The sequence below is a fragment of the Acomys minous genome (genome assembly GCF_964271855.1).
Source record: "Acomys minous genome assembly, chromosome: 11".
NCBI classification, from domain to species: domain Eukaryota; kingdom Metazoa; phylum Chordata; class Mammalia; order Rodentia; family Muridae; genus Acomys; species Acomys minous.
In genome coordinates, this window is record NC_140492.1 from 102,629,863 (window position 1) to 102,656,140 (window position 26,278).

Below are 26,278 nucleotides of genomic sequence, written 5' to 3' on the forward strand. Positions count from 1 at the left end.
CTGCCTGAGGCCATGTGTTGGACCTGGCCAAGGCTGGGGAAACCTAGCTGCTGTATAAAGAGACCTGTGGCTGCTCAGCAGCACAGACTTTGTGGGGACAGCTCCCCTCTCTCCCGTCCGCAGCTGTGTTCAGCGCCACTCACCACACTAGAAAGATGGCACCGGTTGCCGGCAAGAAGGCCAAGAAGGTGAGTCTGAGGCGAACCCGAGGGTGCTCTCAATACACCACCAGCTGGGTACCCCCAACGTCAGCGAGCACAAAGGGGTGCTTGGAGCCCGGTTGCGGCCCAGCATCCTCCTAGTTGGCAGCCTTAGGTCAGAAGGGACACAGAATTTTTGTCTGACTCGGGGCATCTCCTACATAGAGCATGCTAGGACAGCCTCTGACCCCACTGCACTCCTGCCTCCACTTGGACCACATTGCACCCTAGATCTGTGGGATGATTGCCTTCTGGACCCAAGGCATCCCCACAGTCACACGGGATGTCAGGGCGCCCCTCCAGCCTCTTAGGCTCTCAACTCTTGAGTGCAGCACCTCCAAAGACCAGGGAAGCTGCTCACAGACCCACGGGTGCCATACCCACCCCACCCCTGGGGGTGGTGTCCCCGGAGGGTGGCTTAGGAGTGTCGATGCAGGAGGGGCAGGCAGCTACAGAGCCCACCTGACTGCCAGATGGTTCCAGGCTCGAGCCTCCTTTCACCGACACCCTGGCAGCTGCCTTCAGGAGGACAGGACTGTGGGGGAGTGATGGTAGGTTTCATCTGCAGTTTCTTTCAACGACCAAAGAAAATTGCCTTACAAGAGCACCAAAAAAACAGGTTCAGAAACAAATAAGTAGAGTGTATTTAAGACACTGAGGAAAGGCTGTTCATAGAATTCTTTTTTTTTTTTTTTTTTTTTTTTTTTTTTTTTGAGACAGGGTTTCTCTGTGTAGCTTTGGCTGCCCTGGACTCACTTTGTAGACCAGGCTGGCCTCAAACTCATAGAAATCCACCTGCCTCTGCCCCCCAAGTGCTAGGATTAAAGGCATGTGCCACCACCGCCCAGCCTTTGGGGGGGAAGCCTGTGAGTCTTGTTTTCACCTAAGAAAAAGCGGGTTTCTGCTTCCTAGTGGCCTGCTGAACACAGGAATTCAGTCCAAATCAGACCTTCTGGGTTAGGGAACAGAGGAGAGAAGGGAATCAGCTTGGCTTTGATATCAAGCCCAGGAGTTGTCGGAGAGACAGATAGAGCCAGGCTGACTATAACCCTCAGTAACCCATGGAAGCAGGGCATGGCTGCTCGGAAAGCACCTGGGTGTGCATAGTTTGTAAAGGGACAGGCACCAATTCAAAATAGACATCCACTCAAGAAAGAAAGCTAATCCTATTAAAAACTGGAAGCCCAGTGCCCTAGAGGTAAACGCATGTGGGTGGTGTGAGATTTAAGTAAGTTTTGAATTACTGCCAGTCCATAGATATACTAAATGACGCGAGTCCCTTGCAGACTGCAAAGAATGATCCATTGCACATGCACACACACACACACACACACACACACACACACACAACCCCATCTGGCCCCATTTGTAAAACCTGGATTCTAACCCACTTCCCAAACTCAAGCTTAGAAATGTCACCATTTCAAAGAAGACTCTGCAGCAAGCATGTGCATGAAACCCCGGCCCTCAGGAGAGAGAAGCAAGAGGATCAGAGTTCAAGACCAACCTAGGCTACACAGTGCCTCCATGTCTGAAAAAAAACAGTAACTGTGTGTGGGGTGTGGGTGTACGCACTTTAGAGAATTATCAAGAAAGGAAGAACATAAGGGTGCTTCCCCAATACCCTTTTTCTCACATAAATGTTAAAACAAGGGCAGCAATATGCCTACACATTTGCCTTTAAAAGGTATTACAAGGGCCAGTCGCAGTGGCACACGATTTTAGTCCCAGCACTTGGGAGGCAGAGGCAAGCAGATCAATGTGAAGCGAGTCCAGGACAGCCAAGGCTATACATCGAGAAACTCCTGTTTCACAAAAACAAAAACAAAACAAAAAACAAACAAAAAAGATATCACAAGGACACTTACTCATTGCAAAAACCAAACTGGTTAAAACACAAACAGAGTCTGCAACATTCTGATATATATTCTGCTGGTTGCCTAGGCAGACACACTTTAGAAGAGTAAGCTGAGAAAAAAAAAGCTGATATTACATATACTCCTTTTTAATAATTTTTTTTTACAAACAAAACCAAACCAAACCCTAAGCTTTTCATAGCACGTGGCACTGTTTAGTTTAGGAACAACAACAACAAAAAAAATTCTCAGGTCTAGAGAATTAAAAACTGTAATAGAATCCAAGTGTATGCTGACATAACCACTCAACATGATTGCCATGATAATTAAGTGGCTCCTCCTCCTTCCTTGCTATGTATACTATGTGTTAAAAAGTTGTGGTACTGAAATTTGAAAACACGTTCAGTCAGTGCTGTTAACTGCCATAATGTCACTAGTTATTTCCACCTGAAGTGAGTCGCAGATTATTTATGGGACCACTGTTCATGTGGTATATATTTATATTACACATGATATATATCTATATATCACAAGCATATATTTGCTAATTTATATATACATATATACTTTTAAATTTAAGATGTAATATTTAGACATATCATAGTCATGATGAATATTTTTAACTTCAAGATTACACGGGAGCAATTCTGTATCTTTATAGTTGTTTCTTAACTCACAGATGTTTAGGCTTGAAATTATTCAGGTCCAAAAGGAATATAAGGCAGTAGGGAGCATGCACCCCATGTAACTTCCAGTTCTACAGTGAGGATTTCAAAGGTTCCCCCCCTGAGCTCCTGATATCATAATGGCTCGGGGTAGGACTGTGGAGGAGGCTTTGAGAAGATGCAGAGGGATTTTGGTGCAAAAGCCTGTGATTCCTTATGCTGGTTCTGCAGCCAGTGTTCTGTTCATGTTTCTAGAAATCCACTGGTGTGGCTAGTAACCAGAGTGCAGCAAATGAGTGCATCCTAACGTATCCCTCAGACTTATTCGCCTTTTTGCAGAGCTATCCCACCCTCCCTCAACCTCTATTTGAAACCAAATCTAGAAACCATTTCAGGATGAGAGAGTTGTAAGGACCTTGGATAAATTATTCAGAGACTTTGGCTTTAATTTCCAAAATCAGAGAGAAGGGGGGGGGGGAGGGAGAGAGAGAGAGAGAGAGAGAGAGAGAGAGAGAGAGAGAGAGAGAGAGAGAGAGAGAGAATTTGAAGATAAGGTATGTTTAATTTAAAGATCATGATTCTTAGTGACTAAAAAAACCGGTTACACTAGTAAATTGCTTTGGAGTCTATAAAGCCCCTTTCCAATTTGCAATTCAAAATTCATCCCTCACACCTGAGCACAGTGGCAGTTGTTGCACAGCACTGAAATATTTGCAAACAAAACAAAACAAAGACCACTAAAAATAGGCCTCGTCTTTGAAACCCGACTCCTTTCTCTCCCTGGGCTGTAAATCCAGGGGATCCTAGAACGTTTAAACGCCGGAGAAGTTGTGATTGGAGACGGAGGATTTGTCTTTGCGCTGGAAAAGAGGGGCTATGTCAAGGCTGGGCCCTGGACACCGGAAGCTGCTGTGGAGCACCCCGAGGCAGGTTGGTGAAACGCTCCTCTGTTCTAAGCTGTGAGAATGTGTGCCGTGCTGAAGGAGAGGGGTGCCCGCTAGCAATGTTTTCCATACCTCTTATTGATCCTGGGCACCGCCAGCTGTCAGTACAGACTCACGTGCTACAAAGCGCAATATCTCTCTCTGCTTCTATCGGTCACCCACCACCTGGCCCCTGCCCTTCACTTCAGATGTCTAGAACTTGGATTGTTGTTGTCTTTTCCTCGGCTGCTGTCTCCCCCTCCCCTGCTCTGACCCCCCCCCCCCCCAATCTATGCCTTCAGTGTTCACACAGACAATCCACTCAGCAGTTTGGAAAGGGCCTACATCTCCTCCCCAGTGAACTTTCCCTTTGCTGTACCTCAGCCACCGTTACCAAGACATGACCACCTATGGTTGACAGCAAGCCCCCTTTGATGAGCTCCTCCTGTCTCTCTGCTCCCTCTCTGTAATGCTCCCATCCCCCCGCCTCATCAAGCCTCTCCATCCTTCGTTCTAACCAGCTTAGATTCTGGTCAGTCCCCTCCACGTGCCTGTCCCGCTCTTACATGCTTTAAGGTCCGTGATGCCACATCCCGTCTCTCTATTTGCATATTTGACAACTAGTTCAGTTCATGGTACTGTAGCCCAGGCCTATCTGCAGTCAAGCATCTACCTGTTCTAAACCCAATCCCACCTGCCTTAACTCTTTTTTATTTTAAATCACCAAACAATAGTGACAAGGAAGGAACAAGTGCTGTCTTCCAAGGCAGCGGTCTCTGCAGATTCCTAAGCAAGAGGGAAGCATCCGTCTTTAAAAGGGTGGAACTGGGACTGGAGAAATGTCTCGCTGCTAAAGTGCTTGCTCCCCAAGCTCGAGGAACTGAGTTCCAGCCCACATAACCCACATTAAAAAGCTGGATACCTGTAGTCCAAACGATGGGGAGAGATGGGAGGGTCCTCGGGGCTTGCTGGCTAGCTTGTCTACTGAAACCAGTGAGCTTCACGTTCAGCGAGAGACCCTGTTTCAAAAAATAAGGGGGAAGGCAATTGAGAAATACATTCAATTTCAACCTCTGGACCATATATGCACATGAATGCATGCATGCACACAAACACACACCCACACACCCACACATACATACATGTGTACAGCAGAGGAATGGACTACTTTGGCCCAGAGCATTCTGGGAGGGACCTGGGTTCTCAGAGTTCTTGGGTGAATCTACTCTGCCTTGCAGTCCCGGTTCTCTGTCATCAGTGCCCTGACTTGAACATAGCAGGCATGTCTGGTTGATATCCAGGCATTTGGGAGCTTTGCTTCTGTGTCACTTTGTCTAGGGCCAGATCCTCGGCTCTTTCTGCTTTCTAGATGCAGGAGAGTTGCCTGTATCTGAGCCTTCCTGGAGGTCCTGGCTGCCAGCCTCTGCCTTAAACTGGAACAATTTACTCTCAGTCTTCTGTTATCTTCCTCTGGTCTGCTGATGGTACCCAAGCTGTAGATAGACTCACTCAACCATTTGAGAGACTGTCCCTGTTAATGGCCTCCCTTAACTGTGTCACTCTGAGAGCCTGGTGGGAACTCTCGATGATGGGATGTGGGGGTGGGGCACTCACTCCAGGCAGGCAGGAATGCTCATTATTAGAGTGAGCAAACTGCTGGAAAACATGATTTGGGAACTGGGGCTCCTTCCGGCCAGCATTTCACCGCTGCAAAGAAATACCCCAGTGTTATTTCATCACACGCTTCTCCCAACTGATGTTCCTGCCAACATAACATGCCTCTGGAGAACTGTCTTTGACTGTAGAACAGCTGTTCTCAACCTGTGGGTCACAACCCCCTTGGAAATCGCGTGGCCCTTTATAGGGGTCCCCTAAGACCATCGGAAAAGAGATGCTTACATCACAATTTGTAACAGTAGCAAAATTGCAGTTATGAAGTAGCAACAAAAGTAATGTTATGATTGGGGGGGGGGGATCACCACAACATGAGGAGCTGTATTAAGGAGTTGTAGTTTTAGGAAAGTTGAGAACCAGTGTTGCAGAATTTTGCTTTGAAGTCTCAAAAACTTGGATTTCTCAGCTGGGTGTGGTGGCGTTTAGGGAGCAGAAGCAGGTGGATCTCTGTGAATTCTAGGCAGGGAGGGAGGGGGAAAAAGAGAGGGAGGTAGGGAGACAGAGAAGGAATATAAAGAAACAAATTGGTCCAAAGTAAAGAAATATCTTCAGTCATTTTGGACCTTTGCCCCCTAGAAAATCTATAAAGACAGACAGCCTGTATCATAGAACACACATGTAACACAAACAGGTAGTGTCTCCTTCCAGGATTTTTTCATGGGCTTTCTGGAAATCCACCCGGATCACCTTGGTGGACTTTATAAATCACGCCATCCTAGTCCCTGGGATCTCAGCAGCTCCATGTTTGTTTGATTGACAGGTATTCCCTCTGAGGTGTTTTTATTTGATTCCTGTGCTAATTAAAATGAGCTTTAAAGCTTAGATGTGTGCTTTAAGCTCCTTTCCCACTGAGAGCTAAAGTTTCCATGATTAAAAAAGAGTGAAATCATGAAAGAGTTGGCTTCAAGCTTGCGAAGCTATTTTCTAAGTCACGGAGCTTTTTTCCCCCCTACACTTGTCCACCCATTTAAAAGCAAGAGCACGGAGGCTCTGCCTGCGTTCTAGGCACTCTGCAGACACGTAGGCCCCACTCCAGCCTTAGCCTTTATCTCCAGTGTCCCAGCTAATTTCCCAGTCTCTGACATAGCTGCCCCAGCTGGCTTTTATAGGCCTCTAGCATTTTAAAACACATGCCAGGGCTTGGCAGGATTGCTGGTTCCTTCCTTTGCCTCGCTAATTCCCCCGACGAAAACAAACACTAAGTTTCTCATTTTTATAAGATGCTTATTTCCATCTGTCTTAGCATGACAGTTCTCAGCAAGGCTGAAAACAAGAATCAACCAGGAACCTTCAAAAGGCTAAAAACAAGACAAACAGTAATGCCTGATCCCACCCCGAGGGAGTTAGGGTGTCTGTGGGGTTGGCCCTCCCTCAAGTCCATCATTTAAAAAAAAACCACTCAGGGGCCTTGGTGAGCACCATAGGTTTAGAGGCGATTGCTTAGAGTCAAATACTTTTCTTTAAATTGAATATAGGTAACTATATGGGAAACAGTTCCCACGTTCTTCTTTTCCAGCCATGAAACTGTTCCCACTCGCCATCCATCCAAGGGCCTATAGTTGAGAACAGTGCTCCAATTCTCATTTTATTGAACATTCATAGCTGGATGTGGTGGTGCACGCCTTTAATCCCAGCACTCGAGAGGCAGAGGCAGGTGGATCTCTGTGAGTTCGAGACCAGTCTGGTCTACAAAGCGAGGTCATGACAGCCAAGACAACACAGAGAAACCCCGTCTCAAAAAACTAAAAAAACAAAAAACCAAGAGCATTCATTTCCTCGTCTCTCCCTCCCCACTTCCTCTCTCTCCCCTAAGATTTATTAATTATATGTGTGAAGTGGGGAATATTACCCTGGGAGGCCAGAAGAGGTCACTAGAATCTCAGGATCCAGAGTGGCAGGTGATTTTAAGCTTCCTGGCATGGGTGCTGGGAACCAAGCACAGGACCTTTGCAAGGGCAGCTCTTAATCACTGACCTATATCTGCCAAGCCCCCAGAATTATCTTTCAATGCTGGTAGAAGCAGGAGGATCAGTTTAAGGCCATCCTTGGCTACATAACAACTTTAAGGCTAGCTTAGGCTACATGAGACCTGTCTTAGTTATTTTTCTATTACTGTGACAAAACACCATGATAAAAGAAAGTGTTTAATTAGGCTTATGTTTTCTGAGCCTTAGAGTCCATGACAGCAGAGCAAAGGCACAGTGGCAGGCGACTGGAGCAGCAGTTAGCTGAGAGCTCACTTCTCATAAGGAGGACGCAAAGTGAACCCTCAAAATGGGGAGAGTCTTTTTGACTCTCGAAACCAGCCCGCAGTGATACACTTCCTCCAACAAACTCCGCATACTTCCTAATAGTTCCACCAACGGGGGACCAAGTATTCAACCATATGAGACCCTTCCTCAAAAAGCAAACAAACAGAAACTCAACTTTTTTTGCCCAAAAAAACACCTGGCTGGGGCAGGAGAGATGTTTCAGTGGTTAAGAGCACTGACTGCTCCTCCAGAGCACCCGAGTTCAATTCCCAGCACCCACATGGCAGCTCACAACTGTCTGTGACTCCGGTTCCAGGGGATCTGACACCATCACACAGATAGATAAATGCAGGCAAAACACTAATGCATAAAAAATAATAAATAAATAAATTTTTAGGAAAACAAACAAACAAACAACCCCACTGGGCTAGTCACAGCTATCACCTGAGGTCCAGAGCATGGTCTTTAGGCTAGCAGACTGGTAGGCCATTTGTATTCTATCCTCAATCCCCCCTTTCTACCTGAATGTCCTGCCAACCTTTCCAACGTCTCTTCAGTGTCCCATTCGGACTTCCTGTCACTCGCCCAAATGCCAAACTTGATCCTACTTTGTGTTTGTTCAGGCCAGTCCCACTACACGGACTTTCCCTCCAGACCTCCACCCAGCGAGAACCTAGAATTCTTCAACACACAGCCCCATTGCTCCTCTCCTCACAGTAGACAGCCTCTCCTGCAGAGCCCACCCACACAGCTATCCTTGGATGGATCATGAGATCTCCCAAGGACAAGACAACAGATTGTTGCCCCTCCTTGTTAGCGCCTTCCACAGAGAGTCAATGAATGAAAAACAAGGTCACAATGAGCAAACTAAACCAAGAAAAACAGGATGCAAATACTTCGCCCCTGAGCCCTGCCCTCTCCAGCCACCCAGCTACCTAGTCCTGACAGCTTTGAGGGAGGTTCCAGGAGACCCAGTTTTCCCCCTCCTTAAGCCCAGACGTACAAACGACAGGCAGCTGAAGCAGCCATTTTGATGTTCGTTTGCCTGAGAGCCTTGCAGGCTGGTGAGCGGGTGAGATCACAGCTTTGCTCGTGCGCTCTCCCCAGTTCGCCAGCTTCACCGGGAGTTCCTCAGGGCTGGTTCGAACGTCATGCAGACCTTCACCTTCTATGCCAGTGAAGACAAGCTGGAGAACAGAGGAAACTACGTGGCGGAGAAGATATCTGTGAGTACCGGCCACCAGGGCCGCCGCCACCCGTGACGGGCATCTCAGACACTCCCCCACCCAAGTGCCCATGGAGGAACAAAGCTGAAGTTCTGTTCTGGACTCACACTCTCAGGTTTTGAGCTGCACTCATTACGATTAACAGGAAGGCCCCTGGTGAAGCAGATTAAAGACACACTCAACAACGATCCCAGCTTGCTCTTATGTGGCTAAACAAAAGTGGTGTCTTCACAAGTCCGTTCATCTCTATACTTTTTTTTTTTTTTTTTTTTTTAGCCCAGGCTTTTATTATGCCGGCTGGCTGACCAGGAACTTGCTAAGCTCTGCCTGCCTCTGCCTCCCAAGTGCTGAGGTCGAAGGCGCGCAGAGTACAGGGAGCCGCAAGCCGAGCAGTTTAGCTGCAGCTGCAGGCACTTTTGTCATTGCCAAATCACTTGTCCATCAAGGCTGATATTTCGTCATATCTAAAATGAACCCGGAAGTGGGGGCGGGGGAGAGTCCTAAAATGACCTATAGTATGGGGTGTTTATTTTTTGCGTTTGGGGGTTATGGAATGGTAGAGGGTTCGCTTTGCTTTATTTTTAAAGGATAAGGCAGGATGTTGTGGTTACTATCTGCAGCGTGAGGGGTAGAACCCAGGACCTCAAATGTGTTAGGCAAGAGCCCTGCCAGCAAGCTACACCCCAGAGCAGACAGGCTTGTTGGCCCCACATGCACTCCCAGCCACTCAAGAGACTGTGGTGAGAGGACCCGTGAGCCCAGCAGTTGAAGGCGACAAGATGAGACACTATCTCAGGACAAAAGTGAGATGGTCCATGTGGTACCAGCTTGTGATCCCAGCACTTGTGAGATGAAGGCAGGGGGGACTGGGAGCTCAAGGACAGCCTGGGCTAAATGAGACTCCATTAAAAGAAACAAACAACCCCCCCCAAAAAAAAAAACAGAAAGACCAGCTCAAACTTAAATGTCTTAAATTATTAGAATGTGCCTTAGAATGGGAGAAATACACAGTCATGAATTTTTGGTCATCATCTTAATTGAATTTTACTCTTATTAATTAATAAAGGCTATTGTCCATTGTCACAATTATTTATCTAAGTGCAGGTTATATAAAATCCTAGCTTAGCTCTTTTCACCGATAGACTGCTGTCCTCTCACAGATTTTTGACAACACCGTCTAGCCTAGACATCACCACAGCTGTCGCTGTTGTTTTCATATTAGTGTAGTTTTTCAAACTGCTGGACTTGATCAACAATTGATCTACGTAACTCTTGTTTTCTGGAAACAAGAACAATGATTAATAAAGATGAAATTGAGAGACAGGCGTGTAACTGATTTGCTGTCTGATTTCACGCGTGAGTTTACGTGTGTCCTCCACTTACCCCCTCTAGGGACAGAAGGTCAATGAAGCCGCGTGCGACATCGCACGGCAAGTGGCTGATGAAGGAGACGCTTTGGTTGCCGGAGGTGTGAGCCAGACACCTTCATACCTCAGCTGCAAGAGTGAGATGGAAGTGAAGAAAATATTTCACCAGCAGCTAGAGGTCTTCATGAAGAAGAACGTGGACTTCCTCATTGCAGAGGTGAGCAAGATGGCCCGAGTTCAGACGGCACCCCTTTCTCTAACCTACTCTCACGTCCACATGGGGTGGGGGGTTCACTATGCATTTAGCTTTGGGGATCTTTTTCCATCTAAGACTTCAGCTAACTTTGACACAGTTCATTGGACATAGTAGTTTTCAAATCTTTTGTCATCTATTCACACTAAGAAACCGTGGCTCCAAGCGCAGGCGTGGTAACACACACCTGTAATTCCAACACTCTGGGAGGCAGAGGCGATGAATATCTGTGAGTTTGATGCCAAAGCAAGTCCAGGACAGTCAGGGCTACACAGAGAAACCCTGTCTCAAAGAAGAAAAAGAAAAGAAGGAGAAGGAAGGGGAGAAGAAGAAAGAAGAGGAAGGAAGGAAGGAGGAAAAAAGAAAGAAAGAGCCAGGTGGTGGTGGCGCACGCCTTTAATCCCAGCAATTGGGAGGCAGAGGCTGGCGGATCGCTGTGAGTTCGAGGCCAGCCTGGTGTATACAGCAAGTCTAGGACAGCCAAGGCTACACAGAGAGACCTTGTCTGGGAAGAAAAAAAAAAAAGCTGTCGCTCATTCTATTCTGGGTCAAAAAATGCTTAGAAATTGAGTAGTTGCTAGGCATTTCCTCACATGATAATGTTCTTATTGTTTTGTGGGGAACATGATTAAATGTGTTCTTCTCTTCACCGATTTCAGTATTTTGAACATGTTGAAGAAGCTGTGTGGGCAGTGGAAGCCTTAAAAACATCTGGTAAACCTGTAGCAGCTACCATGTGCATTGGGCCTGAAGGGGACCTGCATGGGGTGTCCCCCGGACAGTGTGCGGTGCGGCTGGTCAAAGCAGGTAACGATAGATTTCCGTCAGTTTGCCACTAGTAAGACTTTAAAGATAACATAAAGAAAATGCACACTGTTTCAGGAGTTGATACATACTCTGGTATATACCAAGAAAACATACACAGAAAACCCACGAATTTGCTTCCTGTACGTGTTCATGTGTGTGAACAGGAGGGGTGTTGTGGCATGTGTGTGCACATATAGAGGCCTGAGGAAAACCTTGGGTATATTTCTCTATTGCTCTTCATCTTTCTTTCTTTCTTTTTCTTTTAGTCTCCTTATTTTTATTTATTTATTTATTTATTTTATTATTTTTTTTACCATTTTTTAAATTAATTTGTTCATATTACATCTTGATTGTTAGCCCTTCCCCTGTTTCCTCCCATTCTTCCCTCCCTCCCACTTCCCCCCTTCTCCCCTCCCCTATGTCTGTGATTGACGGAGACCTCCTGCCCCTATATATGCTCTAAGATTATCGAGTCTCTTCTTGGTAACTTGCTATCCTTCCTCTGAGTGCCGCCAGGCCTCCCCATCCAGGGGACATGGTTTTCTCAGAAAAATGGGAATAGGGCTTCCTCAAGACCCAGCTATCCCACTCCTTGGAATATACCCAGAAAATGCCCTAACACACCACAGAGACATATGCTCAACCATGTTCATAGTTGCTTTATACATAATAGTCAGAACATGGAAACAGCCTAAGTGTCCCTCAGTAGAAGAATGGACTAAGAAACTGTGGTACATTTACACTATGGAGTACTACTCAGCTATTAAAAACAAGGAATTCCCGAAATTTGTGGACAAATAGTCTCCTTATTTTTTAACACAGGGTCTCTCACTGAACCTTGAGCTCATTGATTACATAGGCTGGCTTTGCCACTGAGCTCCGAGGTCCACTTGTCTGTCTTGATCACAGTAGCACTAGGGCTATAGGTACGGGCTACTATGCCCAGCTTTTTATGCAGGGACCAGAGATCTGAACTTAGGACCCACTGAGCCATCTCCTCAACCCATGAGTTTATATTTTTAAAGAACAGTAAAATTTCATTCTCGAATCCCCAAGCCGCAGACGTATGGCAGCCTTTTGCAAGGGGTAGCTAGACATATGTTGGAGGCTTAATGCTTTGAAACAAGAAGGATGTTTGGGTAAGTCAAAAGAAACATTAGGAGAAATTGTGTTTTATTTAAACGCGTCTCAAGTCGAGGATCTTTAAACATTAATAACTTCAAAGTTAGTTGTCTGTTTGCCAAAGTTTTTTCCTTATAGTGGCTAGCTTGCTTTGCCTCGTGTAATTGCTATAATAAATCAAAAGAAACTGTGATATGAAATGCTGACCACCTAATATATCTTTTTATCCAATTTCTGTTCCTAACATTGGGTTTCATTTCAATTAGGGGAAATGCACAGACTATTTTCCAAACTGTCGCATTTTAAATCCAAGTTATAACTCAGTGTCAGAGGAAGAGAGACCGACTCTGCGAACTAGAGACATGTCAGTGATCTGTCTAATTTATGGTTCTTACCCACCTCCTGATTTTTCATAAGAATCTTTTTCACACTTGTCACTAACAGTAAGAAATATTTATGTGTAGGAAGGAAAGTATATAATCCTAATTTTTATGGGAACTCTAAAACTAAGAGGGGGTAAGTTAGTGGTCTTCAAGGTCAGAGGGGAACTTGGTAATTGGCAGACGGTCTGGGCCTTTCCCATCATATGCAGGACTTTCATGTGCACCAGGCATAGGGAGCCTCTCATTTCTCCTTTATCTGTCTAAAATCACCCCACTAGAACAACACTCGTGAAGGTGGAGACAAGATTTATTTGGCTCAACCCTGAGCACTCTGTGCCTAAGAAACCAGGCTCATTTTCCAATGTTTAGCTTAAATTCTACCTCCTTGTATCTGACATGGGCATCTCTGCCCTTAGAGCATGCCGCTGTCAGTTGGGCGGTGCTGGTGCATGCCTTTAATCCCAGCACTTGGGAAGCAGAGGCAGGCCGGATCTTTGTAAGTTCGAAGCCAGCCTGGTCTACAAAGTGAGTTCCAGGACAGCTAAAGCTGTTACATAGAGAAACTCTGTCTGGAAAAACCACAAAAAGAAAGAAAGAAAGAGAGAGAAAGAAAAAGAAAGAAGCATGCCACTGTCAGTTACATCACTCATTTGGGATGTCTTCAGTTGGCATTTTTCCATCTGTGAGAACGCTGATAGATCAGACGCCACACTAATCCTGCCTGGATCTCCACCGTTGACTTAGCCAAATCTTTGACACATTCTTATCTCTTGTTAATATCCAAGAAAGAGATGTGATGAATAGCCATCATCTATCTTAATTCATCATAAAAACCTTATGTTCGTGGGCCAAATCTTGGGAAATCCTGAGCTAAGATATAGTCTGAGCTCAAGTGATGACACATGCCTTTAATCAAGAAAAAAAAAAAAAAAACACCACAAAGCCTGTGATGTCAGACCATATTCTATTTACATTTCTCCTTTCAAGGAACCTTACATCTAGCAAGTATGTAATAAATAGCCAACATATAATTAATTAACCAGTACAATAAAAGCAAGCATAACAACAAATAAAATAAAATACGCAAAGAAAGAGAAGCTATGGGCGCTCCACAATCAAAATTAAAGTCCAGAGGTCAAGATCGAGACAGAATAGGTGTGGTGTGCACACCTGTATCCCCATTGCTGGAGGGGTGGGTGGCCGAGAGAGCCGAAGCCGGAGGATTGTTTAGAGGCTGAGACCAGCCTGGGCCACAAGGTGAGACTCAGTCCCACAAAAGGTGTTAGATAAACGAAGGTAGGATCTCTCTCACTGACCTACAGCCTATCAGTTAGCTTAGGCAGGATGGCCAGCAAGCTGCTGGGATTGGACCATCTCAACCCCCCCACCCCCCGCCATCCCCCTTACCCCCTACCCGCCACCCTCTACCCTCTACCCAGGGCTGTGCTCATAGGCTTGCATGTTGATGGCAGCAGTTTGGTGGCACCGGGGATTTGAACTCAGATCCTCTTGCTTTCATAGCAAGTGCTCATCTCACTGACCCATCTCCACCAACCCTTTACTGAAGGTTCTTAAGTTCAAAAAGAAGAAAGATGCTCCATTTGGGAATCCCTTTCATTTTTGAGAGGGTGGAACTGGTTTGGTTCAGTTTGGGTTTAGTTTTTTTGTTTTTGTTTTTTTCTGGGGGGAGGGTTGTTTAGTTTTGTTTTTAAAGACAGGGTTTCTCTGTATAATAAGATCCCTAACTGCCCTAGACTGACTTATAGACCCAGCTGGCCTCGAACCCAGAGAGACCCACCTGCCTCGGCCTCCTGAGTGCTGGGATTAAAGGCGTGCACCACCATGTCCTCCTGAGATGGTGGTACTTTTAACAGCCTGTTGTCCTTTTCAAATCTACTGAATGATGAAATTTCCAAAACCATACCTAACACTTGTCATTATTGGTCATCCTGGGTCCAGACACAGTTAAGGATGTAATGACTATAAAAGTTTTTTTTTTTTTCGGTATATACTCACTTATATCGAGACACTAGTCCAAGGGATACGTCCCATGAAAAACTTTACTTACCAGGAAGGTGGGTCAGAGGAAAGGACATCCTATTGAGATTTTAGGTGAGAGTAGCATGGAAGAATGGGGAAATAGAAGGATCCACAGGGTCCTGGAAACCTACAAGAAGAACTTTATGACAGGAGGATCTAGGTCCTGGGGTCCTCCTCAAACTAAGGCACCAGCCTAGGAGAATATAGGCAGTAAACTTCGAACCCCTACCCAGACCTAGCCGATGAACAGGATATTCTCCACCGTTGAGTGGAGAGTGAGATCTGGCTCTCACACAAACACTGGTGCCCCTTTTCTGACCACATCCCCTGGATGGGGAGGCCTGGTGGCACTCAGAGGAAGAATAGCAAGTTACCAAGAAGAGACTCGATACTCTAAGGGCATATATAGGGGGAGGAGGTCTCCCTCAATCACAGACATAGGGGAGGGGAGTAGGGGGGGAAGCAGGAGAGAGGGAGGAATAGGAGGATACAAGGGAAGGGCTAACAATTTAGATGTATTACGAATAAATTAATAAAAAATATTTTTTCTCAAAAAGAAAAGACTAAAAGGTGAAGAAAAAAAAGTTTTTTTGTTTTTTTGTTTTTTTTTAATGAGACATCTAGGCTGGGTAGAGGTGGCACATGTCTTTAATCCTAGCACTAGGGAGGCAGAGGCAGCCAGATCCCTGTGAGTTCTGAGTTCAAGGCCAGTTGAACTACAGAGCAAGTTCTAGGACAGGCAAGGCTACACAGAGAGTCCTGTCTTGAAAAACCAAATAAAAAATTTTTTTCTTTAATGAAACGAGACATCTAAAACATATTTTGTCTTATTAAATAAAAAAAATCACAACAGATTTCAGAAGAACACTTTAGGTGGCAGCTCTGTGAAGCTGCCTATCTGGGAGGCTGGCACTCAAATGAGCACCTTGTCCCTGTGATAGGTGTTAAAGTGATTAGCCACCTCAAGCGAAGGAGGGTTTTGATAGTTTTGTTTTCAAACCACTAATCCTAGACACAAATTTCTCCCTCTTTCCTTCTCTCTCTCTCTCTCTCTCTCTCTCTCTCTCTCTCTCTCTCTCTCTCTGTTTTTGTTTTTTGTTGTTGTTTTTTGATATAGGGTTTTTCTGTGTAGCCTTGGCTGCCCCTGGACTCTATAAAATTTTTTCTAGAAAACAGATTTTAAAACAAACAAACAAACAAAGGCAGTAAAAATAAATAAATAAAAAACAAAAACATAATAATTAACTGCTAGGAGTGGTGGCACACACCTTTAATTCCAGCACTCAGGAGGCTGAGGCAGGTGGATCTCCATGAGTTCAAGACCAGCCTAGTCTACAAATCGAGTGTATCAAGGCTACACGGAGAAACCTTATCTCAAAACAACAACAACAACAACAAATGAACCTTTTTCTCTGTATGACTTTCGGCTACTGTGCCTCAGAAGCCTTTGTGAATGTATTAAGCATGCCTGGCGAGAGGGGAGATTTGTTCTGGCCTTGCATGAGCAGCATAATGCTAAATGCAGGTGCAATCCAGCATCTGGGAGTGTTGAAAAATCATCGCGCGTGCTACATAATGTCGAACACTGAAAAATGGACCGCCAAAACTTAAAGGAAAGAAAAGCCTCTAATAATGATTAAAAAGAAAAGAAAGAAAATATAAATTAAAAAGAAGATGGATAGCCCAATGTGCCTAAGTGATACTTCAATTATACCAGACTTCTCAGAACACAGTTCGTAGCTGCTCGCGATCGCTCTTCCTCACAGGTGACACAGGTTTGCGTGGGGACCAAACACTGTCCTTCGGTCTATCGATGAGTACCAGCTTCCCGCGGAGCCAGGAGCATGGAAGCTGCCAGAATCTGGTGTCTCCCCTACGCTAATATGTTCCCCTCACTTCCAGGCGCCTCCATTGTCGGTGTGAACTGCCACTTCGACCCCACCACCAGCCTGCACACGGTGAAGCTCATGAAAGAGGGCTTGGAGGCTGCCCGCTTGAAAGCTTACCTGATGAGCCAGCCCTTGGCCTACCACACCCCCGACTGCGGCAAACAGGGATTTATTGATCTCCCAGAATTCCCCTTTGGTAAGACAGAACATTTTAATGAAGTGTCTCAATATCTTTGCCTGAGAAATTCCAAACGAATTTATGTAGCCAGATAGCTTTTGCCATGGGAGAGAAATAGCTGTGGGTGTCATCTCTTGCCCCCTAGTTTTTGTCCCTGAAGCCAAAACTCCCTCCATATTAGGCCACAGAAGGAAAAGGGGGACCGCTAAGGGAAACAGTAACCGTGAATTTAAGTGTGACCCATAGGTGACAACCAGTGACTCATGCCTTAGAGTTGATGAAAAGGCTGTCGTCTGGGGCAGGGACGTCTGGAGAGGGCTGATCCCGGTTCTAGCTCTGGTCCTGAAGTGTGTGGCCTTCGAGAATATCCTTTCACCCTTATTTTTAATTTTTTGTTGTTTTTGTTTTTCGAGACAGGGTTTCTCTGTGTAGCCTGGGCTGTCTTGGACTCACTTAGTAGACCAGGCTGGCCTTGAACTCACAGAGATCCCCCTGCCTCTGCTTACCAAGTGCTGGGATTACAGGCGTGCACCACAGCATCCAGCTATTTTTAATGTTTTAATCACAAAATAAAATTAAATGAATTACTTCCAAAGCCCCACTCCCTCCTAAAATTTCATGTTAATTTTGCATGTGGTTGTCTGTGTGTGTGTACTCCCATGTGTATGTTTACATGTATTCATGTACATACATGTAGAGGCCAGAGGAGGCATCAGGTATTCTGCTCTTTCATATTCCACCCTTTTTAAAGATTTACTTTAAATTGTTGGTGTGTATGAGTGTGTGTTCGAGTGTGAGTGTATGTCCATGTGTGTGTAAATGTGTGTGTACATGTATATATGTATGTGTGTATGTGGTGTTTGAATATGTGCATGTGTATGTCTGTGTGTGTGCTCGCTCATGTGTGTGTGCATGTGTATATATGTACACACGTGCACACTTGTGTGTCTGCACTTATGTGTGTACATGTGTGTGTGGTTTGCATGTGTGTGTGGTGTTTGAGCATTTGTACATGCTCATGTGTGATGCCTATGTGTGTGCATATGTGTGTGTGTGTGTGCACCATGTATATGCACACACATGATCATGATGAGACTGCAGGTGCTAGCAGAGTTCACATCTGGAGCTGAAGCTATAAGCTGTCATTTGTGAGCCACCTGACATGGCCCCAATCCAGTCCCTCATGCCTAAGCTGCAACTGCTCTTAATTCACTCAGCTGTCTCTCCAGCCCTTTATTTTTTATTTATTTATTTTTTTTAATAAAAAAATACTCAGACCTAATATCATTTATTCCAGGCCTGGAACCCAGAGTTGCGACCAGATGGGATATTCAAAAATACGCCAGAGAGGCCTACAACCTGGGGGTCAGGTACATCGGCGGCTGCTGCGGATTTGAGCCCTACCACGTCAGGGCGATTGCAGAGGAGCTGGCCCCAGAAAGGGGGTTCCTGCCCCCAGCTTCAGAAAAACATGGCGGCTGGGGAAGTGGTTTGAACATGCACACCAAACCCTGGGTCAGAGCCAGGTCAGTCCTCCTCCACTCCATCTGCTCCCCCCAGGACACCTTCCTCCCATGTCCCGTGCGAAGAGGACGGGCAAACCCCGGCCCCCCCTCCTCAGAGTCTCTCCTGAGCTGCTTAGAAAGCGTCTTGCCAGGTGACTTGTGGAGAAGGTTTAAGATAGACTGTACGTTTAAAGAGCATGCAAATGCAAATCGGTGCCCCACTCAAGCACAGCGCATGCGGTGTCCATTTAAGTATTAATACTTTATGTTCATGCTAAGCGCTCGGTGTCCTGATTTCCAGAGCTAGGGACGAGGTGGTATGGTGGGCCAGTGGTGGTGATGAACAAGGAAATAAGTCTACAACTGGCACCGGGCTGGGCGCCAACAACGTGGTAGAAATAGGAACCTCTATGCCGGCAGTCCGGATGAGACTTGATAGGCTGGGCTCAGATCGTACATGAGGATGGTTTCCACTTTCTAACGACTAGCGAAGGAGCAAGGGGCGGGGGGGGGGGGGGGGGGGAAGGGAGGGTGGGACCTGGAAGAGAGGAGGGAGGGTGCTACAGTTCGGATTTAAAGTGAATATATTAAAAATAAATTTAATAAATATATAGTAATATTTTTTTTTTAAAGAAATAAGAACCTCTGATTTCTGGCCCCGAGAGCCTCACAGAGTGGCTAAGAAAACCAAAGCTTGGCATGGTGGTGCACAGGTGTAATCCCAGCACTCAGAAGGTAGCAAGGAGAAAATAGGAAGTTCGAGGCCAGCCTTATCTACATAGTGAGTTTGAGTCCAACGTGGTCTGCATGGGACATAGGATAAAAAGGGAAACGCAACAGAAGAAAGATAAAACCATCATACTACATGGTGACAGCTTTTGAGGAGTGACAAAAATAACTGTCTCTGCCAGCTAGGACAACATATCAGAAAAAGGGAAGAGTTGAAAGCTGGGTTTTGAAAGCTAAATAGGATCTTACCAGGTAGAAAAGGAGGACGGGAGCTCCAGCTCCCAAAGAGCTAACCTAAGAGACAGAGAAACAAGCAAGCAAGTCCAAATGACATGGTGAATTCAAATACAGAGAGAGACACACACACACACGCACATAGCAGTGCGGGCTCTGACCTAATGGTCCACGGCGACAAAAGGCAGAAGGGGGCTGCTGAGGGATGCCTGTGGAAGCTGCAGCCAGAGCTGAATTCTGAAGGATGAAGTACACTGCCAGGCAAAAGAGGAGGCTGACGGGAGGCACTAAGAGGTGGAAAGAGGCAGGGGGCACTGAGGAAGTCTGAGAAAAGAGCGGAGGCAGAATTCCATAGAAAGCAGACTTCCGGGACCAGCAGGGTTAGGTCCGCTACCATCAGCGTGCTCACTGGAGGATGAGCTCATTGCCGAGGTGATGGGGAGCCCACAGCAAGGTTAGAGTTTCAAGACTTTGGCAAATAAAGTAGCCAGTGTAGATGCCTTCCAGACAGGCTACCAACATGAGGCCGGAAGCAGGAGGAGATGATGAAAATGGGATGGAGGGAGAATCCAGTCACAGGCTCCAGCTTGTCTCCAGACAAGTTTCAGAGAGAAAGTGAGAGAACACAGGGGTGCGTGTGATCAAAGTATGGCATACACACACACGAGAGTAGCATGTGGAAAGACATTATTTTGCACACTTAACATAGTCTAGTGAAAGTTCTCTGTGTGGCCCTGGCTGTTCTGGAACTCACTCTGTAGACCAAGCCGGCCTTGAATTCACGGGGCTCTGCCTGCCTCTGCCTCCCGAATGCTGGGACTAAAAGTATACACCACCCAGATTATAAGAAAAAAATTTTTTAATGTGGCCAGGACACCAGGATGGAAAGGTTGCATATACCAGATAGAAAATATCCTGATTCTACATTTTAGACATCTCTATGTTTGGGTTCAAAGAAGACCTAAAAGGGTTAAGTGGTGAAAACGCCTTACGTCTGGATTTGTAAACACATGTTCATACTTTCAGAGACTAAGAAAGGCTGAGGGTGGACTGGGGGATCCTGGTATATGCTCTGGGTGTATTGTAGATCCTGATGTGTGTTCTGTTTCCGCAGGGCCAGAAAGGAGTACTGGCAGAATCTCCGGATAGCTTCTGGCAGGCCATACAACCCTTCAATGTCCAAGCCAGACGCCTGGGGGGTGACCAAAGGAACAGCCGAGCTGATGCAGCAGCGGGAGGCCACCAGTGAGCAGCAGCAGAGAGAGCTCTTTGAGAAACAGAAGTTCAAGTCTGCACAGTAGCCACGAGGCAAACATTTAGGGGGTGAATTCTTCTACGCCCGGGCCACAGTGCACACACAGAAGGAAAATGTGGCTAAAAGCCGATGCTTGCGTCAATACCAGCCTACCCCTACGATTGCTGTCTAGCGAGACAAAACAGAATCACAAATGGCATTTTACACTTACAGAAGTATGCTTTAGCTATCTACTTAGATGCAAAGAAAGGAAAAGTCCACAGAAACCCTAAACAGAGTTCCTAAGCACCTGTCATGCAATAGGCCTTAGAGAGATCACTGATGCGAAGAGAAAGTCACTCAGATGTCAAGCCCACTTCAGGTAGGAGGGTGGGACATAAGCCACCATAAGTGACCTAGTAACATCTCAGGGACCATATGATAAGTGACACAGCAACCCACTTTATTCAAGGTGCTTCTGGCAGTGAGCCCCATGATCTTTTGAGCATTGACCCTTAGTGAGACACATTGTATGGAACAGCTCTGTAAAACTTAACATATAACCGCAAAGGAAAAAGGAACAATCCGTTCTGGAATTTTCTGTCCTATCCCCTTCCATCCCATGTCATTAATAAAAAGAAAAACATGCTGATTAAAAACCTTCAGGGCCCTTTTTGTGGCCTGTTAGTGGTTTTTCGTTTTTCAAGACAGGGTTTCTCTGTGTAGACGTGGCTATCCTAGACTCGCTTTATTGACCAGGCAGGCCTCAAACTCACAGCAATCCATCTGCCTCTGCCTCACGAGGTATTGGGATTACAGGCTTGTGCCACGATTTCCGGCCCTGGGGCTTGAGTCCAGAATTCCAGAATTGTCTCCATTTTCAGATTCACGCTGACCACTAAGAAACACAAGTATGCTGGGGAGGGAGGTGACACCGGTAGAAGGCCACCCTCCTTACACTTCTCAAACCTGGACCCACTGAAGTGCTTCGGTGGATCAGCCAGATGGGGAGCAGTGAGTTTGGTATCAGTTTGGTAGCTTAAAAAACTAATAATAATAATTTTTAAATATATATTTTATTAATTTATTCATATTACATCTCAATTATTATCCCATCCCTTGTATCCTCCCATTCCTCCCTCCCTCCCATTTTCCCCTTACTCCCCTCCCCTATGACTGTAACTGAGGGGGACTTCCTCCCCCTGTGATCAAAGACCTCAACATAAAATCAGAGACACTAAGTCAGTTAGAAGAAGAAGTGGGGAAGAGTCTGGGACACATTGACACAGGAGACAACTTCCTGAACAGAACTCCAACAGCCCAGGCCTTAAGGTCAACAATTAATAAATGGGACCTCATGAGGCTGAGAAGCTTCTGTAAGGCAGGAGACACTGTCAAGAGAACAAAGCGACAACCTACAGACTGGGAAAAGATCTTTACCAACCCTACATCTGACAAAGGTCTAATATCAAAAAAAAAAAAAAAAAAAAAAAAAAAAAAGAACTCAAGAAACTAAACACCACCAAACCAAATAACCCAATTGAGAAATGGGGCTCAGAACTAAAGAGAGAATTCTCAACAGAGGAATATCAAATGGCTGAGGAAACCTTAAAGAAATGCTCAACCTCCTTAGTCATCAGGGAAATGCTGGTGGGAATGCAAACTAGTACAGCCACTTTGGAAATCTATCTGGCGCTATCTCAGAAAACTGGGAATAAGGCTTCCTCAAGACCCAGCTATTCCAATCCTTGGACTATACCCAGAAGATGCTCCAGCACACAACAAGAACATTTGCTCAACCATGTTCATAGCAGCCTTATTTATAAATAGCCAGGACCTGGAAACAGCCTAACTGTCCCTCAGTAGAAGAAGAAGAATTTTTTAAAACCATGTAGCTGGGCATGGTAATCCCAGCACTCCAGGGAGGCAAAGACAGGTGGATATCTGTGAGTTCGAGGCCAGCCTGGTCAACAGAGTGACAAGTCCAAGACAGCCAAGGCTACACAGAGAAACGCCATCTTGAAACACAAAACATGTGGCCAAATATGGTGGATATATTCAGGAGTCTCTAGAATAGTGGTTCTCAGTCTGTAGGTTGTGACCCTTTTGGAGGTCAATTTCACGGGAGTTGCATATCAGGTATCTTACATATGATATAATTCATACCAGTTGCAAAACTACGGTTATGAAGTAGCAATGAAAATAATTTTCGTTGGTGGTTTGGGGGTCACCACAACACGAGGAACTGTACTGAGGGGAGTACAGCATCAGGAAGGTTGGGAACGGCTGTTGTAGAGGACCAGCACTGATAGGGATGAATATTAATTAAGAGGAGTTTTATTACAATGGCGTATGGTCTATTACAGTGATTTACAGGCTGTGGTCTGCCTGGTCCAACAATGACCGGCTCCCAACAAAAGGTCCACAAGGCTGGATGTCTCAGCTGGTCTCCAGTACACCCTGGAGTCGCAAAAAAAAAAAAAAAAAAAAGGTAGGAACACCTCAGCTGAACTTGTCAGTGAGAGAGAGGGCAAGCAGCAAAAAGCAAAAGCTTCCATCTCCTGTGTCCTTTCATATAGGCTCCTCTTAGAAGGTACCGACCAGACTTAGGGTGGGTCTTCCCACCTCAAGTGATTCAATCAAGAAAAACCCCTCACAGATGTGCCCAGCTGCTTGGGTTTTAGTTGACTCCAGATGTGGTCAAGTTGACAGCTAGGATTAGTCTCATGGTGGTTTCTGCTTCTGGAAGCAGCAGGATTTCTGTGAGTTCAAGACCAGCCTGGTCCACTTATCAAGTTCCAAGCCAGCTAGGGCTACATAGTGAGAGCTTGTCTCAAAAAAAAAAAAAAATAATAATAATTTAAAGGTGGGGCAGGAGTGAGGGCTCAGTTAGGAGCATCCCTGCTCTTCCAGACGACCAGCGTTACCAACGCGTGGGTGGGTCTAAGTCCATCTACTGGAGGAATGAGTAGGGGCCATCTCCCACAGAAGCCATCAATGGCCACTAACTCTTCAGATAGGGGTGGGATTTCGTGAGCCGCTCCTGTGCTAGCCCATCGTGCTAGGGTTTTTGCCTGGGTTGATCCTGTGTTAGACCTTGTACACGTGACCACAACCACTGTAAGGGAGCGTGTGTGTGCCATCACCTGTTGTCTCCAGAGAACTCCACCGAGGAAACCTTGACTGAGAAAATATTCCCCCCAACCAGACTGGCCTATGGGCAAGCCCAAGGGGCATTTTCTTCATTGATTATTCATGTGGGAAGGGCTCAGCCCACTGTATGTGGCGCCAAGCCTGGACAGGTGGTTCTGGTACGTATAAGAAAGAAAACGGAGCGAGGCGGTAAGCAGTGTTCTCACATGACTTCTGCACCAGTCCTTGCCTCTAGGTTCCTGCCCAGACATCCCTGGGGGATGGGCTACAAGCTGTTAAATGAAATAAACCCTTTCCTTACCAGATTGCTTTTGACTGGTGGGGGGGGGGCTTTTAGCCAAGACACACTTTTTCCTAGCAGTCATCCACTACCTCCCACACCCTCCTTTCTGATGATACCTGAGCCTTCGGGGGCGGGGGGTGGGGGTGGGGGGGAGGGACTGAGAAATATGTGTTACATTGGGGACGAACACACCACAGTCCAACCAGAAAGTGCCACCTTTACACTGGTAGGTGAAGAGGAGATAAACATGGTTTTGTGTTGATCCCAAGTGTGGGATGGGGAACAGACTAGTGAGAGAGTAGGATGTTTATCCCCTTGGAAGTCGATCTACTTCGTGGGGGAGCTTGGATGTTGCCAGCTGAAAATACCCTAGTAGAGACTCAGAGGATATATATTTATGGGCCCAAAAGAGAAGGTGGGGGGAAAGAGAGAGAGAGAGAGAGAGAGAGAGAGAGAGAGAGAGAGAGAGAGAGAGAGAGAGAGAGAGAGACTTGGGATTGTTTTGGTTGTTCATCAACACTTCAAGAGATGCTCCTAGAGCGAGCTGCTGCTCCAGGGAAGGCTTCAAGGCTTGAGGCTCCAGCTGAGGCTCCAGGTTCCGGTTGCTCCAGGTTCCAGCAGTGACTTTGGTGGAATTGCTAGTCTGCTGAGGTCCTGCTGACCACACCAGGAGAATCTTTCCTCGGAACTGATATCCTTAAGGTTTCATTAGTGTGCTCTTTAATCTCCTTCTCCTATAGTTTGGGTTAATCGGGTTGTAAGTGAGGTACGCTCTGTTAGTGAGTTCATGATAAAAGTATAATTGTTAAGACAATCGAGCCTACAGGTGGGCCTATCTTGCCAGGCCAGTTTGTTACTGTGGCTCAAAACTGTAATCCTTTCCAGATTAAAAGGAGCATCGCCATTCCCTCCTCCCCTGCAGCCATCCTTTGTATGTTCCAGGGGATAGGCCTGCGCCCACCTACATCCTGGTGACATGGCATGTGCTCAGTGGATTTAAAAAGAACACATAAAGCTGAGAGGGGAAGGTGGGAGCAGGGCTCTGGGAGCAGTTAGGAGGGCGTGGGGATGGATCTCATTAAAGTGCACTATATGTGCCTAAAGTCTTCAAACAGTTAAAAAAAAAGACAAACAAGAGCAGCAAGACTGTCATGGTCACACCTGATTCATTGTGGTTCTGCAATTCTAGTCTAGTACAAAAATCTCTATGCCTCGATCTCTCCGTCTATTAAAAAAAAAAAGCAGCACTCTTTGCTTCATGGGAATGCTGGAATATTAGAAGAAAGATAGCCTATATGAAGGGAAAAGAAACTTCTAGAATTTTCTAGCACTTAATGCCCTGCTCCCAAAACACAGAGCTAATGCAGCACGTCCCTCCGAGGAAGCCAAACGAGCGCGAGCCGGATGCTATCTTCTGGTTCTCTCATGGTCTCAAAGCAAGCCTAGTATTTTTCCATCTTAGGTGATAGAAACGCCACCAGACTTAGCGTTGTCTTACTCTGAAAAATGCATTTCCCTTTAATATTCTTTCCAGAACTTTATTACTGAACAAAAATATTACAGTCTTTCATCATTCTTATATCCTTTGATTTAAAGGGTAAAAAAAAAATCTCATCAGAAGGAAGGATTATGGGGAAGCTATTCTTGAACCTTTTATCAACACTGTCTCCTAGTGGTGGGCTTCATCATTTGATTTTTTTTTTTAATTCAGCCCCTCCTCCAAGCACATGTTGCTTCCAGAACTCTTGTTCATAAAAAGAGAGGGCTCATTTAATGCCTAAGGGTGTATTTGAGTTAAAATAAATCTTTCTTTCCAGTAAAGTTTTTTTTTCTAATGGAACTAGAGCCCAAGGTAGCTTAGACATCAAAGTCCAAACGCTCCTTTTTTTTTTTTTTCGAGGTTTCCCTGTGTAGCCCTGGCTGTCCTGGACTCGCTTTGTAGACCAGGCTGGCTCGAACTCACAGGGATTCACCTGCCTCTGCCTCTGCCTCCGGGGTGCTGGGATTAAAGGCGTGTGCCACCACCGCCCGGCTCAAACGCTTCTTTTTAAGGGCAGAATTTCTAAGGCAGAATGCCAAATCAATAAGCACTCCTTGCTAGCCCAAGGCTGCCGAGAAGGGTGAGGTGGTTTAACTTAGCCTCTTAGCAGAGCGGACCCAGAACAGATGGTTCACAAAGGTAAGGAGACAGTCTCGGGCCCGGGGAAATCCTTGGAGTTACTCGGATTCGGGATAAACCGAATACACTTTTCAGATTATGGCCTGGCATTTCTTCAAACTTCAACGAGACACGTTTGTATAGGCC

General features: G+C 45.9%; 1 protein-coding gene and 1 long non-coding RNA gene across 2 annotated transcripts in view; one reads left to right on the forward strand and one right to left on the reverse strand.

Annotated features, from left to right (window-relative positions):
* Window positions 1-26,278, reverse strand: part of LOC311608285 — a 67,083-nt gene that overhangs the window by 34,286 nt on the left and 6,519 nt on the right. The window contains exon 2 of the long non-coding RNA XR_014782890.1: window positions 4,567-4,663. This is a non-coding gene — a long non-coding RNA (uncharacterized lncRNA). The remainder of the gene's footprint in view (window positions 1-4,566; window positions 4,664-26,278) is intronic.
* LOC311608276 (betaine--homocysteine S-methyltransferase 1) lies at window positions 33-21,222 on the forward strand. The gene is made up of 8 exons (XM_084800674.1): window positions 33-188; window positions 3,519-3,651; window positions 8,678-8,796; window positions 10,189-10,380; window positions 11,076-11,223; window positions 16,671-16,853; window positions 18,133-18,361; window positions 20,418-21,222. Exons 1-8 carry the CDS (start codon window positions 156-158, stop codon window positions 20,602-20,604), a joined length of 1,224 nt encoding a protein of 407 aa, XP_084656800.1. The 5' UTR covers window positions 33-155; the 3' UTR covers window positions 20,605-21,222.